At 34.8% G+C, this 18476-nt stretch overlaps 1 protein-coding gene across 1 annotated transcript; it reads left to right on the top strand.

The window, feature by feature from the left end:
- The first annotated feature begins 16926 nt into the window (after window positions 1-16926).
- LOC131035961 (uncharacterized) lies at window positions 16927-17553 on the top strand. The gene has a single exon (XM_057967752.2). It carries the CDS (start codon window positions 16927-16929, stop codon window positions 17551-17553), a length of 627 nt encoding a protein of 208 aa, XP_057823735.2.
- Window positions 17554-18476: the final 923 nt, after the last annotated feature.

The following is an 18476-nucleotide window of genomic DNA, read 5'->3' as shown; positions in this document are numbered from 1 at the left end:
CTTTCATCATATCAAGTTTGACAATAAAATTTTCTTGTTAGTTTTCATGGAAAGAGCGTAAAACTTCATGTGCTACTAGGGCTCCTTCCATAGTCTCCCTACCTAGGATAAAACCCTCTTGTTCTTGCGAGATGATTTTAGGTATAAGGTAATGAATTCTAAGTTAAATGGCCTTAGTTACAATCTTGTAGATTGTGTTACAAAGAGAAATAGGTCTGAACTCTGTGAATGTTGATGGAGAAGGGGTTTTTGGGATGAGAATAATATTTGTTGCATTAAAGCTTTTTAGCATTGCTCCCATTTTCTTGGACTCTTCCATTACTACTAAGAGGTCAAAACCAATCACATCCCAAGACTTTTCAAAAAAGATGGCGGTGAACCCATCTGGACCTAGGGCTTTATCTAGGGAAAGGGAGAATACCTCTTTGTGGACTTCTGCTAGAGTGAAGGGGGCCAGTAGGACTCTATTATCTTGGTCGGAGATCAGAGATGGGATAGATTGCAGTAGAAGCTCAACATTGTCCTTCCAAAAAGGATCTATAATAGAAGGTGAGGGGGCTAATAGATTCTTAAAAAACTTTACTCCATCTTGAATGTTTGCTAAATTTTTAATCAATACCCCTGTGTCTGCATGCTTGATTGAGAATATAACATTAGATTCTTTCCTTTTTTTGTGAAAACATGAAAGAATTTTGTGTTCTTATCTCTCTGCTTCAGCTAGAGCTATCTTGATTTCTGTATCTAGTACTCTTCTCCTCTCTTACAGGCTTCTTCCCACTCACTTTGAAAACCCTTCTGTGTAGAATGAAGGAGCTGGTCCAAACCCTTGGAAATTATGTTTTGGTTAACTTCGTCTAGTTTTTGAGCAATTTTTTTTTTTGAGCAAAAACATTCTTAAAGATCTTTCTATTCCATTCCTTAGCCTGGACCTTAATAAACTGAAGTTTCTTAAAAAATTCGAACATATTTGTTCCACTACATGTAGAGGCAGATACCCAACATTTTCTTAATAATGCCTGAAAATATGGATGTCTTATTATTTTCCAAGTTTCACCAATTTTTCCACCAAAAAAAAATCATATAAAAAAAATCACCAATAAAATTAATATTTTTCTTTAAAAAAATAAAAGATTCGCTAATAAAAATTATTATTATTTAAAAAAAATTAAATATTCGCCAATATTTTATACAATTTTCTAGGAGGGGATTTCTTAAAGTTATCACTGATAGGGGGGACTTTTTCCTCACATGGGGTTTTGTTCCTCACACACTTCTATGAGATTTTTCTTGTATAGTTTTCATCTCTCATTTAGGGGAGGGTTTTTTCCCATTGGGTTTTTCTCTCTTTCCCCACTTTCTCAGAGATTTAATTGCATTGGTTTGCATGCTTTTTGCATTTGTACATGGGTACCTAACATGGCCTCATAGCTAGGACCCATCTTGCATTGCTAAGTTTCATTGTAGACAAGTTCATTCCCCTAAGTTGCACTTAAGGGGGGGTGTTCGTGTAAATAATTATTCATCATGGACATTATTACACCTTGTTTAAGTTTACTTAGGAAATGCATTTCATAATAGTTCGAGTATGAGATACTTGGGTGTTTTTGTCACATTGGGATAGTGTGTGAAGGATAATTTCCACCTTATATGGTTTTGATCTTGTTTCTACTCTATCATATCCAATTATTGTGGAGTGATAATTCCACCTTCGGTGGGTGATCCACCTCATGTGGGATATTTAATTCTTTCTCCTACCTACAACACCTATTTCCTACCTACCCTTGTTTATTATTGAGCCACATATCGTGTTTGTATGCTCACATATCTATTTAGCCTTTCCTATATAAGCAGGCTCATATTCATTGTATGTAACAACTATTGATCTATTGATCATTTATCTATTGATGAGAATATAGTTTATTCTTGTCCTCAATTTTGTCTCTCTATTTTGTACTTTTTATTGAGATATTTATCTTGGTAAAATCTCACACAACTAAACATCCATATTAAGGTGTAATAAATACTATAAGAAGAAAGAACCACATTTTCTCTTAATCTATAACCACATTTTCTTCAAATTAGGCCAAATGAAAAATGGGATGCCCAAATATCTCACCAGTTTGGTAGAACCACCCCACTTAAATCCATATTTGGTAAGCCAATTTAGGGGGTGTTCCCCACAACCTAGCATGCTAGATTTATAGTTAGAAATTTATGCACTAGAAGCATCATGACATAACTCCATCTTATTCATGAGTGAAACCATGTTATCCTCACCCATAGTGAAAATAATGTAGTAACATCAAAAACTTGAATATACTAAATTCTTTCTATTATGAAGGGTGATTCCTCTTACCCTAGGAGATATGAATGAATATCCTAGGAAGTAGAAAGGAGTATATGCGGTTATGATTACTAGTGTAGGTACCAAAGGGCATCCCTAACTAATTGATATCTTCAAGGCAAATCTCTTTGTCAAAGACATTGTTATCCACTTAAGTAGATATATCCATCATCATGGTTTCAACAAGATGGAAAAATGAATTAGGAAAGCCAAATGTTCCACTCTATTATATACTTTTTCAAGATCTAGGAGACATATAGCTGCATTCTCATTATTCTCTTTAGCCCAATTCATAGCTTTCTAGTTGGTTGAAACAAATTCTCCAATATGTATCTACCTTTAATAAATCCAGTTTTGGTGTTAATGACAAATTTGGGCAGTATTTCTACTAACCTTAGAGCAATGATATTAGCTAATATCTTGTATGAAACATTAAGGAGATTAATAGGCCACCAATTTTTTTATGAGGGTTTTATCCCCATCCTTAGGAATGACTTTGATTACACCTTTATTGATGAAAATGTTGAAAGAGCCTTTAGCAATGGAGTTTTTGTAGATTTGCAACAAATCTTAACATATTCACTTGCTGTTTTGCATATGAAACTCAAAGGGTAGTCGATTAGGTTTGGGTGACTTATCATTATTAAGGAAAATTGTAGCCTTTTCAATCTATTTTAGATTCATATCATTATTCAAAATTTGATTATCCTCATTAGATATCTTACTATGTACGAGCATCTTAAATATTTCCTTAGCCTCTTGGTATCTACTACTATTGGCTTCTATGATAAATAGACCTTTATAATATAGGAAGAATGTGTCTTTGATTTCATATTGCTCACTAATACTTCTACCATTCTGCTATATTTTTTCTATCATTTTCATCTTTTCCTTCTACCTTAAAATTTTGAAGAACTTCGGTCCTTTGTCACAATTTTGTATCTAGTTTGTTTCAGATTTAACTCTCAAGCCCTAAATTTCCTTGGTTTGCAATCTCTTAACATCATTATTAACCCTAGTAAGTTTATCATTAATATCCATTTTCAAGGGTTTATCGTGCAATTGAGCCTCTACAAGAAAAATGTCCTCATTAAGTTGGTCCTCTATTTTCTTATAATATTTTTCCTTCTTTTGACCAATACTCTAGAAAAGGATTCTCCAACTAATGGTGTTTTTCTCCCATCTATGAATGGATATCTTGTCCTTCATATCCCATTTGTTTAATTGTCTAATATATAGCACAATTGCAATTTGCATCACTTAATAACTTGGTAGCAAGGATAAAATTGCAATATTTATTTTTTTAAATCCTTAAGTACTCTTTATATACAATTTAAGCCTAGATGGTGTGGTGATCAAATAGATTGTAGGGAGTGACCTTAATTTTTTTTCCATTCTCATAATTTTTGAAACTAAATATATCCTTATTCATATAAAAACTATCAAGTCTACAATAGATTCTTCTCCTACCCTACTAAAAATTACACCATATGTACCAAATAGATTAAGTCCAAAAATGTTTATTACTTTTTCACTGAAAATTACTACCTCCACTTTTATCCTCCTAATGTTCCACCATATTGAAGTCTCCACTTAGAATACAATACATATTAGGAAGTGTATCCATCTATTTCCATAGTTCAATTATGTATTTGTACTCACTAGGATCATATAAAAAAATAGAACCATCTTAACATTATATTTCATAATGATAATCCACACAACTCTATTGCATGGTGAGGATCCATGGTCAATCAAAAAGTCTATCCATTTGTTCGACAAAATAATAATTGATCCACCTTTACCATTATCATTTTTAATACTAATATTTATATAGTAGCTTTCCAAATAAATTTTAAGTTAACATATAATGTGAGTTGAGTTGATTTAACATCTTGAAGAAATACTAAAACCTTATTTTCAATAAAGTTGGGGAACATCCTCACTATATTTCTTATCAAGGGATTCCAATTTTCCAACATTCCATGGTTTACAGTTCATATTTATATAAAAGGTTATTGATATATATCCATTGGATTCTTAAATCCTTCAAAATACTTTAGCAATCTATCTCCTGTCTCCTTTCTCTTATGAACGGGAGAAGAAAATTCTTTACCTTTATCTTTCCTTTTATTCTTAAAAACTTTAAAATATCAATTTCTTGTTGGTATCACTTTATCACCAGGTTCATCTTTTGGTTTGGTATTCTTCTTCCTCTTAATGTCTTCTAGGTTGGGGTTTTCCACATAAGTCCCAGAAGAATCCCTTATATCATCCCACTAGAATATGGCCTATGGGTACTATCATAAGGAATTCAAGCTTAATAGTTAGGGTTAGAGGGATCCAACACCTTCACTTGGGGTGACATGTCACTTCCTCTAATTCTTAAGTTAGAGCAGTTCAAAGATAATTACATTGGAGATTGTGTAAGAAATGTACCTATAATGGGGCCAATATGTATTAATGGGTGAAGAATGTGTGAATGAGAGATCAAAAGGAAAACTACCCTTTCCTTCCAAGGAGAGATGAGAGTTTCACTATGAACTTCCATTCAAATACTTTTCACCCAATTACATTTGAAGAGGAGAGGAAAATCCACTCGATTCAATCTCCACAGAAGAAGATATAATTATAAGTGAAATGGGAATAATAAGATAATCCCCTCTTCCTATTTGAAATGGAAAGGAATTGATTTAATTATGTAGTGAAAAAGTGACAAATAACTTATTATAACTTGACATTGGAGTATGGGATGAAGTTGTGCACCTTGATCTGTCAGTAATGTATTAAGATGAATCCGCCCTGTGAATTTGAGAAAAAGTTTTCCTGATCGTGGCGAGAATGTACACAGTCCTCCAAAAAATCTGTGAAATGAAAAGGGCTTTTTTTCCTCTGCAAATGGAGCCTGAGTCTGAAAGTACATTTATGCACCTGCAACCTACACATAGAAAAGAGGGTAAAATACGTTGGGATTGGGGGTTTGCCTTTAGGTTAAACCCTAGTTTTTGAATTAACCAAGTAATGAAAGAATGTACTTGCAAGTAGATGTAAATGAAAGACTGAATGTGAATCACCTCAAGGGAGGTTGTGATAGAAATGTTGATATAAATACTTGTGTGTAATTGAATGTTGCAATTAATCTCCTTGTCAATGGTTGAATCCTTGACTTGAATACAACACCTATCCTTGAAGGGAGACTTGAGATGCTCAATGCCTGAAAGGGATGCTTGAATGATCTTGAACGCTTGATCATTTATGCAACTTGACCAACTCTTGCTTATCCAACTTAACCTTCTACAAATGAGAGGATAAATTTCCCTTAAATACATATCAATGAATTTGATTTTCTCCACAGGCCGATATCGGGGGATTTTTCCTACTCACTGCACAACCTTCTATGCAACTCTAGGAAGGGTACTGCCCCAAAATAGGGGAGGGACAGGGGCGCCACACCACTATCCTATGGGGGACATGGGTGCCACGCTCTTGTCCTAGGGGAGATATGTGCGCCACACCCCTGTCCTACCCATTTCTCTAGGACAAAGTGTAGACAAGGTGGTGTGGAGGCAAAAGAAGAAGCCAATTTTGAGGGTTGAGTAGTCTTTGGTATCCGATCAGACTAGAGGATTTGATTTCCCATGTGTGAGGACCCTATTTCAGTCAAAAATTGCTAGGGTCTCAATTTTATGACACTATAGTACCCTACTCAACCTCATAGACATTAGTATAACTAGAGCCTTTACCAATAGCAGGTTTGCTAAGTGCACACATTTCCTTCACTATTTATGGAACCTTTCACAACCTATTCAAATAAAGAATTAAACCTATTAGATAATCTCAAGTCAGTCATTTTCATGGAGGCTGAGAGACTACCTTGTTTCTACAACCTCAAGCTAGATTTTTTCATTTCCTCTCTATCTCTAAGAAAAAATATTTAAAAATATAGCCAACCTCTAAAGGTCATCCATTCATACAAATCATCAAATTCATGGCACTTCCTTCAAAAGAAAGTTGAGTTTCTATATTATCACAATAAGCAATTATCTCCATTTTATCCTCCATATCAAACCTCTTAGAATTAATTTTGTTCTTAATTTTATCTAATTCAAGTTGTTGGGCATTCTTTCTCCTCGACCTGTGGTGACTAGCACTACTTTTAAGACCATACAACTCATTAACTTGGCTAGGTTTATCCACTAGCTCTCTCAGGGCTTGACAAGATGCATTGGCGAGAGAGCTTAGATTAGAAACAACTTTTCTATTGGCCCCTCCACCATTGTTATGGTATCAACCTACTTAATGTGCACGCTTGGTTGGCTAGGGTTATGTAAGACAACCAAGGACTTGGTACCATCATTTACGGTAGAAGGAGCATTAGTCGTACTTAAGATTAACACTGGGACTACTAGACTTATTCTAGAAATGAATGGGTAGTTCTTTATGATGTGTCCATCCTTCCATCATAAGTAATAGGCATTTATACCTTAATAAAATTCAATATCACAAGAAAAAGCTTCATTATTTATAGGAATTTCAACAAAACTAAGAATTTCAATGCTTGGGTTGAGAGAAATCAAAATCATAGTGTCTAATTATGGAAAAGTATCCCTAGCCTCATCTGGTCTCGCAATATTACTTATTCAATCAAACATTTTCAGTAAGAAAGCCCATAGAAATACTAAATTTTTTGTTAAAACAATCCTCCTAGGGAAGGAAAAGGCCATAACTTCATCACAAACAAGCTCAAGAGACCATTTCAAGGTTCTAAAGACAAAATTCCTAATATTCAAATACTATAATTTTTTAATAACTTAGGATTTCATTTTATTATCTTTGAAAAAACTAAAAATAATCCATTCTGAATCATTTGATAAAAAATATTTCAAATGCCCATTTTATTAATCCAAACATTCTTAAACCAAGCATGTAGAAATTTCAAGATTCAAAGATTCTACAATTTTAGAAATAGGATAAAGGGTAAGTTTATTAAGGTTGAGAATGGACATCTTACCTCATTGCCCTTCATCAATTCCAACATTCTCTACACTAAAAATAATATTAGCCACAAACTCAGTACCCTTTGGTAGAGCCTTAGGGTTGTTATTCAAACTTTCTTAAAAGACTTTTTTTTCCACACCCTTAGCCTTACAATCCTCATCCCCACAAAAGGTGGGCATCCATCCACTGGATGGACGATACACTGCTAGCCCAACCCAAACCAAGGCCACCAGCACAACCAAAAACCACAAAACAAAGAGCCAAACTAGTACAAATACTAGACACCTACTAAATGCAAACCAATAGAGTGACAAAAGAAAGGGGTGAGAAGGTGCTTACCTAGATGGAGAAGGACTTTGGCCTCCTCCAGAGCTTTTGTGATGAGCCCTAGTCACATGAGGGATTTGTTACCTCCCCTATTATTTTTTGTATTATTCAATTTCAGTGTATTAATCAATGCATCATTACCTCATGGCTTAGACATATGGCAACCCCACCAAGGTATTCATAAATATTGCTAGTCCCTAATTATTAATAAAAAAGAGATATGAGATATGTACACACCAAGTAAATATGTAGGAAAAAATTATGTAGATTATCCAGACAAATTCAAAGTACATGTAGAAATCTATAGTCATGAACTTATCAAAAACCCACAAGGGTATCCTACTTGTACTCTAATAGTGTAGCTATCCAATACAAAATTCAATTGGTTATATTTATATAAAGACATGCTTTCTAAGTTTGACATTAGAGAGAGTTTTAGAGCCTCATCCATCCGACTTTTTTATTTAACTATTGAGCACATATATCTACTTTATGTTTATTTTTTGTACTAGTTTTAAAATATATTGATTTCAATATCAACTACCATTTATTTGAGTTAATTTATTCTTAGTTATATATTTCATTGTATTAATCAAAGACTAATTGAATTCCTTTTTAATATTGAAAAATAACCTACAAGCACTACATTATCAATATTCTATATAAAAAATCAAAATTTGAATGCACATAAATGTACAAATAAAAATAAATCTAGTGCTTCACCTAAAAGAGGTTCAAGGGTTACATTGATATCCAATCTACTCTGAATAATTACACTAAGTTATACAAAAAAAAAAATAATATACCATGTTTTAAAATCTATGCAAACAAATAACTTATGAAATTGACTACATTGAATCCATTTATTAAACAACAAATCATCTCTTTTACTCTCTATGAATCGTAAACAATAATTTTACAATTTGAAAAAATATTCAATTTTTTAATCTATTTCATGAATAATTAACTAATGAATTTTTAGAAAATCAACTTATGAATCCTAAATTATTGTTGAATACATAAACTGTTTTTTGTTAGTACACAATCAACTAAACCAAAAAATTAAACAATTTTACAATTTGAAAAAATACTCAATTTTTTAATCTCTTTCATGAATTATTAACTAATCAGTTTTAAAAAAAAATCAACTTATGAATCCTAAATTATTGTTGAATATGTTGAAAATAGAAACTAATTTTTTTTAATACACAATCAACTAAACCAAAAAATTAAACAATACTTTTACAAATTGAAAACAACAATATATTTATTTCATAGAAAATTAACTAACAAATTAATATAAAAAATATCAAAGAATTTGATTTGTTTGTTTCACAATGCAAAAATCCTTAAAAGATTTTACTTAATTGATAAACTCACATAAATTTTATTGTAAAACAAAAGCTATGATGGTTGTTTTAGCTAGCTAGCTTTTGTTTTAGATGATCAATGAATTAAATGGACATTTAATCGTCTAAATAGACAAATATTTAATAGAATGAAAAAAAATTATTTATTATTTATGAATCTTAGATAATGATTTATATTATAGTTTTCTATTTTTATTTATTTAATGTGAATCTTTTTTTCAATTCAACTATCTTAAACAAATATTATTAAGTTGAACAAATAAACCTAATTATTTATGATAAATTATCAACTAGGAAAAAAAAGCTTAACACAATTTTTGTAGGTTAAAATTATAATGTGTTTTTTTAACTTGAATTTCTTATATGAAGAATCAACTAATAAATGAAAAAAAAAAAAAAAAAAAGATGCAAATTTTTTAATTTTTCAACAAAAGAATCTGAAACAATTGTTCACTAAGTTGAAAAACTATAAACTTGATTTTTGTTGATATATGATTTGTTAAATAAAATATTTAAGCAATAATTTTAGAGAATACTTTTCAATATGTATTTTTTTTTAATATTGATAATCGAGGATAACAGATTTACAAAATTATACAAGGAGGCACTGCCTCAACCACCAAAATCACTATGAGAGCTAACATCCCAAACTAACTACCAGTAAAGAGTAATTTTTTATACAAAAATGGTGTGTCTAATGCAAAATATTATCAAAGGTGTCCATGCAAGCGGTCCATCCTTGGGCCCCCTCCATCCAAACCACCCTTTTTTATCTTGAATCTGGGTGAGCATGGCTATGTGGTTTGCATTAGGTACTTTGTTGTTGCATATTTCCTTATGAAGCACCTTCAATGCCTCCTCGAATAAAGAGAGGTCACTCGAAAGCCGTCTCCACTCATAGCCATTCTTCACCTCATACATAAACATCGTTGCATGCCCATCCCTGAGGAAGCGAAGGAACTTTTTTTTTTCCAGATTCATGAGAAAGCATACCAGAGAAGCAATTTTAAAAAAAGTGAGTCTTAAAAAAGACTTAGTAAGGCATCTGCTATTATCATTAAACCTATCCTCATTTCTGATTTTCCAAATGAACCATAGAATAAAGGAAGATAGTATAAACCAAAATAGATTAGCATCCTTTTTTAAGCTTTCAATATGTTCGGATATAATGTTAAAGATATTTATATGCATAGGAATAACAAAACCAAAAATTAACCAAACCTCCCTGGCAAAAGTGCTGTAAAAAAAAATGTGCCTACAAGTGTCAAGAATTCTGCAAACTAAACATAAATCATCATTAGCTAGCCCCTTTCTTAGGGGAAGTCTATCTAATATAATCTACCATTTAAAACATTGTATTTTAGGTGCAATCGGGCTTTTCCAGATCTGCATAAAACATTTCTGCCAAAGCTTGTCAGATAGATTAGCATACCAAAACTTATTAGTGTGTAAAACAATAGCCATTATTTACAATCATATCATAGATGCTAGAGCATTTAATTTTGGATAGCTAGGAACCGTCTTTCCATTTGAGTGTTAAAAATCTGTGAGAGTCAAGGTCAATAGTGGATGGCAGATCCAAAGGCTCCCATGCCCTTTTAACCATCAGATAAGTCCTTTTTGGGGTAGGTGGTAGGTTGTGGGAAGAGCTCAATTCTTCCCAGCTAATAAGTGTGTCATGCTCAATCAGGTCTATGAAGTATCTAATACCAGCTTTATACCATAATTTGGCCGAGTAGCCTTGTGTAAGGGCAAGAGGCTTGTTAGCATGGTAAAGATTCCACCATATGGATATTTCCCTGTGGAGGACATCATTACTACTAACACTAGGGTTGTCAATAAGGTGTCTGACATGCTCCCATGCTTTCCAAATCGATCTAAACACACATGAGCCTTGCACTGAGACATGAAACTTACCCGAAACCAGTTCAACAAGAGGAAGATGTTTCCAAGATTTGGCATTTTTTGGAGTGCTTCTTTCAATGTTGTTTCTAATCAGGACTTTCCAGGGTTCCATCCCATCCAATGCATGGAAGATCCATTTTGTAGCGAGGGCAATGCCTTGTGTTTTTAGGTCTTTTAGTCCAAGGCCACCAGCCTTTTTGGCCATATGACACCCCTTCCAGTTTACATCATGCATCTTCTTAGCACCTTTACCATGAGACCAGAGGTACTATCTGATGGTCTTTTGAACCTCAAGTATTTGATAGTCATTAAATAGCCATGCGGAGGAGTAGTACGGAGTATATGATGAAAAGATTTTTTGGCATACTTGAATTCTGCCAGCCAGGGAGAGGAATCGATTATCCCATTTGTTTAGTTTTTTATCAATTTTTTGCTTGACCCATTTCCACATTTCTTTAGGAGAGGGAGACACCAAAAAGGGGATTCCAAGGTAATGAAAGATCTTATTGGGGCCTCTCCACTAAAACTCATAGGAGGAAAACCAGTCGAGAGGTTCATCTTTCCATCCAAGAATGGTCGATTTGGCCTGTGAGATTCTAGCTCGTGACATGGAGCCAAAGATCTTAAGCTTGTGGAAAAGTGCATCAACATTTCGGGGTGACAGTTCAAGAAAGAAGGCCGTGTCATCTGCCAACTGGATGATGAGTTGGGTGGAGTTATCTAGGAGTTTAATAGCCTTAACACTAGGGGAGAGGGAGTCATCCCTCAGAAGGTAATAGAGGGCATCAAATGCAATGACAAACAGGGTAGGGGCGAGTGGAAAGCCTTGACTAATTGATCTACTAAGTTTGATGTTGTTGGATAGGGAGCCATTGATCTCTAGCTAGGATGAGGCATCTTGAAGGAGGACATTAACATACCTATAGAAGTTTTCTGGGAATCTAAAAGCCTAGATCATCATAGTGATAAACTCCCATTCCACTCGGTTATAAGCCTTCTCAAAATCAAGTAAGAACACGACAGACTCTTGGATGGAGGTCTTATCCCACTCCATGGTCTCCCAACTATTAATGAGGTTTTCTAAGATATACCTCCCCTTGATGAAGCTGGTTTGTGTGGAGAAAATGAATTTGGGTGAGATCTTGACACAGCTAAGGGCTAAGGCTTTAGCAGGAATTTTATAAGACACATTGAGAAGCATGATGGGCCTCCAATTTTTTAGCAAGGCCTTGTCCCCATCTTTGGGGATAAGTTTGATGATTCCTTTGTTGATGCTAGTTCCAAGGGAGCCGTTGATGAACACTTTAGAGTAGATTTCATGAAGGTCCCTAGCAATCCAGTCTACATTAGCTTTATAGAATTCAGCAGGGAGCCCGTCTGGGCCTGGAGCTTTATCAGGTTTAAGGGACTTAATGGCATTCATGATTTCTTGAATAGTGATCATTTGATTGAGTGGGAGGGAGTCCTCATTAGATATCCTAGTGGGGATGAGGGTTCTGCAACGTTCTCTAGTGTTCTTGGCCACGCTAGTGTCTTCCGAGTTGAAAAGGTTTTTATAGAACAGTTCAAAGGCATCTCTAATACTAGGGAGGTTTATGATTTCCTTATTATCAATAACAAGCCTATCAATCTTCTCTTTGGCTTGTTTATGTTTCAGTAGATTAAAAAAAAATTTGACCCTTTTTCCCCAAATTGGAGCCAATGTGATCATGCTCTGATCATGGCCCCGCAGATTTTAACCTGTTGATGTTTCCTGAGGACTTCCTTGGCCTGTACAAGTTGGCTAGTAATTTGAGTATTACTGGGATTATTTTGGATGTCCCCTTCAAGGACATGTAGTCGACTGGAGAGGGCTTCTTCAGTAATTCGAAAGTCTGTAGCATTTTTTTGGCCAATGGTCTAAAGTAGTTTCTGCCAGGAGTTGATATTGTAACTCCATCTATCAATATGTGAGGGGAGGAGTTTATTCTATAGATTAATAATTCTAATAAGATTCACAGCCATCAAGACCTCTTGATCTTTAAGTAGGGAGGTATTTAGCATAAATTTTTCAGTCCTATCAGTTTTTCTAGAGCCCACATTCCTAATACTAATATTAGCAATAATAGGGTGATGGTCAGATAGTGTTGTCAGCCAGATAGTGATAATAATTCCTTGGTCGTTAGGGAGGAAGGAAAAGCAATCCTTGTTGGCGTAAAACCGGTCAAGCCTTGAGTATATCCTATTGGAATCTTTTTGGTGGTTGCACCAAGTATGCCAGATTTTATGGGGAGGGGTTCTACCTCCCTCAAGAGGATCAAACAGGGACTTGGTTGTTTTCAACCTGTTCTAGTATGTCCTTTCAGTTTGATGCCATTCAAATGGTAATCCACCGATTTTATCCCCTTCATTTTCAATCATGTTAAAGTCTCTGACAAGGATCCAGGGGATTTCCAAGAGAGATTTGAGCCATTCCTAGGCATACTTTTGTCTTTGTAATCGTTAGGAGCATAGATTGCACATACCCCAAATTGGATGTCATTTACCTTAATTGAGATCCAGACAACACGATTGCAGGGGGATACTCCCCTATTGGCAATTAGATTATTCCATTTAGGATTGATGAGGAGTCCAACACCACCTCTGCCTTTATGGTGGTTAGAGTAGAGTTTAACTGCATCTCTCCAGATAAAGTCAAGGGTGGTGTCAAGAGTGAACCTAGTGGCCTTAAGCTCTTGCAGCAGCAAGAAGTCAACATCTCTATGCATATCAAAAATCTCTTGATGATGAACTTCCTATCGGGTGATTCCACCCCTCTAACATTCCACGAAATGAACTTCATTTTAGAATAGTATTAGGATAAGACACAGTGAATAGCCTAAGAGCTGCATGGGTTTGGGCTACTAACCGGGGTACCTGGGGTGCCGGCAGTCTTCTTATTTTTACCCCCGAGAGGCCTTCCCTTATTTTTAGCTTTAGCACCAAAGTCTAAGCTATCATTATCCTCATTGGGGTCGATGTTCTCTATCCCCTCCTACTCATGGATGGTATTGTTCCCTATCTCAAGGATCATTCTTGATGCAAAGCATGATAGGAATTTTATTGTCAATCATGATTTTAGCAGGGATGATCTAAATAGTACATTCTTCATCTAGTTCATGGAAGATTTTGGGGGGGAATCTCATGCCTATAGTGCTAAAATTAGCCACTGAGTGGGATAAAGTAAGATTTATAGAGGGAGAAGCAGGAGGTTTCTCGCCTTTGGAAAATGATTTATCAAAACCACCTTGGCTAGCTATAGCATTACAATCATGAGTGGACCCCTCAATATTTAAGATCATTGGTTTAACTTTGGAATAAGAAATAGAGGAGTTACTAGACAAGAGTAGCTTGGTCATCTTTGGGGTGGTGAATTTGGTATCATTCCTTATTTTTTCCGCCGTTAGTTGTTGGGTTGTTTTCCTACGACGCTTTTTATTGACGACAGGTAGAAATTCGTCACCTTGAGGTATTTCTTCCATGTCCATAGTAGTAAAGAGAGGAGTGGTGATCGAAGACTGAGTAGAGGATATCGTGGTTTCAATATTCGGCATGCCAAATATCATTTCAGAGTCTAAATAACCAGAGCTGATATTGTCACTCTTCGGATTAGGGTTTATGGAGCGAGCTCCATAGGTGAGGCCGAGGTAGGTTTTACAATAGTGGTATGTGGCCGGGTGGTATTAGGGTTCTTTGAGTTAGGTTTCAGGGGGGTTGGGATCATTAGGAATTTTAGGGTTTCTACTCTCTCATTTCAGGGGATGAGTTTCATTCCCTAGATTACATCTCTTAATAATTGGGCAGTTTTTTTGTTGATGCCCCTCTTTTTTGCATTAAAAACATGCATTCATTCCACCCAAGAGTTCGATAGGGCAGACATATACTTCTTCCTCAATCTTAATTTTAAGATTCTCAGGAATGTATATCCCAGGTTTTATTGACAACAACATTCTGGCGTCAAGATATAGGGCTAACCTATTTGAATCATCCATTCTAATCATTTTGCTGATAGGTTCAATGAGCTGAGGGAGGAATTTCCAAAGGAAAGGGGGGACGCTTTTGAGCAGGAGCCACCTAGGGCTTGAGGGCCATGATTTCCTCATTTATGGCCTTAGGTGTCCATGCTAGGGCACGGAAGGAGGTGTTTTGAACCACCCAGTATTGCCTTTTAAGGACTTCTAACTGCGTTTCCGGAGAGTTAAAGAAGATTACAAATAGGCCCTTTTGTATTTGTCTACAGAAGGAAAACTTGTAACCCAATTTGATATTCCTGAAATTATAAAACCTGTCATCATGAAATTTTTGAGGGGGGCACCTATCTATATCAACGACAATAAAGAAAATAGCCATATTTCTAAGTCTATTTTTTTCACTAGAAATTTCTTGAGCAATAACATCATTCGGAGAAATTGCAGAGAGGTCAATGGTAACATCAGATCCCTTACCTTCTCTATTGGATCTCAGAGCTCCAGCCACGAACTTAGCACTAGGAGCGACGCTATGGTTGGGGCTGGTTATGGTCACAGCGAAGGTTTTTTTTAGGGTTTCAGGCTGGGAGCCGAGAGGCAGTGGTTTGGGGTTAATAAATTCCTCAGGCTCAATTTAGGAGCCGAGGGAGACCTCGCACGCGCGAGAAGGACTAGACTTAAATGAAAAAAGAAGAAGATCTTTATTACACTAACATTGCAGAGTGTAGGGTTAAAGGATGCACACCATGTGGAGGAGCAGTTCTCCTCCACAAAATCACAACCGAGATGCCATCCACGCCAGCATGAAAGGGGTCCACACTAGCAGTGACGTCGGCGCTTAATTTCATAGTGATTTAATTCGGGTCCACACCAACAGTGACGTCAGCGCTTGATTTTGAAGTGATTTAATTCGCATAACCAGTTTCAAATTCGCATCTCCTCCCAAAAGTTCACAGTTCAAAAAATTTTCCCCTTCAATATGCGTTTCATTTATGAATAATCAATTAATCAATAAACAAACAATAACATCAAAAGATTTGAACATTTTATTTTCTAATATAAGAATTCTGAATAGTTATTCAATAGATTTAAAATTAATTTAATTTTTATTATTAAAAAATTGATTAAAAAATAATACACGTTGAAAAGTACAATTTATTTTTTATTAAGTAATCAATTAACCAAAAAAAAGCTATTTAAATTTTGATTTCTTTTCTTTAATTTTTCAATTCCAAATTCTTAAACAATTATTTACTAAATTGAAAGCCCTAACCTTATTTTTAATAAAAAATTAATTAAACCAAAAAAAATCAAACAATACATTTTATTAATTTGAAATCACGTTATATTTTTCAACCTACATTTCTTTCATGAATAACTGCTTGTAGAAACCATAAATCTGAAATCTGAAAAATTGATTGACAAATTCAGATGACATTCTTGATAGTAGAAGAAGAAAAGGCATATTGATTACACAATTCTAAAGAATTTATGTAACACGTGATCCATCTGTGGGCACACTAATACAAGGACAATTTATTATTTCCTTTCTTTCCAAGAACAAAAATCAAATAATACCTAATACTTCTTCTACCAATCGTTACCAAAAACATAATAGAATGCAGTAGTAGCAGCAAATCACCTGGTTTTCCATCAGTTCATGAAAGTATAACTGCATAAATTGAAAATAAATTCGTGCAGTACCATAAATTTATCATCTGTAAAAAGATTAATAAAGCTTATCAGCTACTAAATTTTTGAATACAAATAAAGTGTAATTGTTGAAATAAAACGAAATTAAAATGAATAAATAAACAGATTAATATGTTTAATATATATAAATTATAAATGTGTTTAAATATCTCCCAGCGTGACCAGTTGCGTCCGCCCAATGCAAACCTTCCCAATATTTATATAATGAGTCAACACTATCACAATATTGCACAAAATAATAATTACATTCTTTGAAGAACTAATAATGTCTTAAATTGAAGATATGGGCACTACTCAAAATTTATTGCCTGCCATTTGTGCAGCGAAACAGAAAACAATAGTGTTAGACATGGACAACACTCTTCTATACATGACTCGCCAGCATCTGGCATCATGTGATTTCTCTGTTATAGTTAAATATGGATCAAAAGACATAACTTGTTGTTGGCGAAAAAGACCCCATGTAGAGAGCCTACTTGAGGAATTGAGAAAACATAATTATGAAATTATAGTTTTCACATCAGCTATAAAAGAGTATGCAGACGCTGCTTTAGATAAACTGGATGTTAACAAAGCCATAGATTATCGTCTGTACAGAGATTCGGGTACTCAAGTGAAAGAAGGCTATATTAAAGATCTCTCTAAGCTTGGGAGGGATTTAAAGAATGTTTTTATAGTGGATGATAATCCTGTTAGTTATAAATTGCAGCCAGAAAATGCATTTCCAATAAAATCATTTGTGGATGATCGTAATGATACGGAGCTTTTGAAGGTTATTGATTTCTGTAAATTGGCTGCAGAAGCTGATGATGTGAGAGAAGCATTAAGAATGCAGTCGAATACTGATACGAATGCCGAGACTTCTGGGAATATGAAGTTAGAGCCTGAAGCAAAACGAAAACGACTATGACTATTATGATTATGTTGATGTTCGAATGAAAAAGATATTTCGACTGATGAATAAATTAGAGCATTATTCTATTATTTGTCATCTCAATTCATATATGATTGATCCTTAAAATTAATGTCCACTTCTAAGTACACTTTTACTACTTTCCATTCTAATGCTAACCAAATTTAAAAGAATATAATTGTTATAATAGTGTTGTTAATCTCTTCAAAGGGAATGTCCTATAAGATAGTCATTTCTAAAACACATTAAATTTGATTCAAATTTGAATATTATCAGTCTAACAAAAAACAATTAGTTTTAAAAATTAATTACGTCGAAGGTGTTTCTTATATGAAATGCACTGGCTGACTTTGCAAATCAATGATTGAAAATTGTTTAAAGCTACTGCAAGACCATTGTATTAATCTTTGCCATCCACGCAACTGGTACTATGTACTTTCCTACTTATGCCTTATTTGCACCACCCCCATGCCAGGCTTGTACCTACCTACCTGCAGTCCCTCCGTGAGGGCCCCTTCCACTGTGCAACCTACCGTCTCTTCAATCTGATAGGGATTTGACTGCGGCTTCCATGAAACTCTCACCAGCCAAGTTCAATTTTAATATTTTTTAAAGATTTTTTATTTGTCATCAAAAGCTCTCTGAGCCACCACAAGAACATAGATTTCTTGATGCTGCAAGAACTTAAATCCGTGGGTTTCCATCTTGATAGCTCACTTGACTTTATCTGGAGAGATGCAATCAAAATTTGCACCAACCACCCGAAAGGAAAGGGAAAAGTTGGCCTTCTTATCTCCCCTAAGTGGGCAAGCAACATTAGGGATAAAGGGATCTCCCCTTGCAACAGAGTAGCCTGGGCTACCCTAGATATTAGGGGCTCCAACTTTGGCGTTTGCTCTATCTACACACCTAATGACTAC

Source organism: Cryptomeria japonica, chromosome 3 (genome assembly GCF_030272615.1).
Source record: "Cryptomeria japonica chromosome 3, Sugi_1.0, whole genome shotgun sequence".
NCBI classification, from domain to species: Eukaryota; Viridiplantae; Streptophyta; class Pinopsida; order Cupressales; family Cupressaceae; genus Cryptomeria; species Cryptomeria japonica.
The sequence above is the reverse complement of the archived record's forward strand: the minus strand, read 5'-3'. Positions and strand labels throughout refer to the sequence as shown.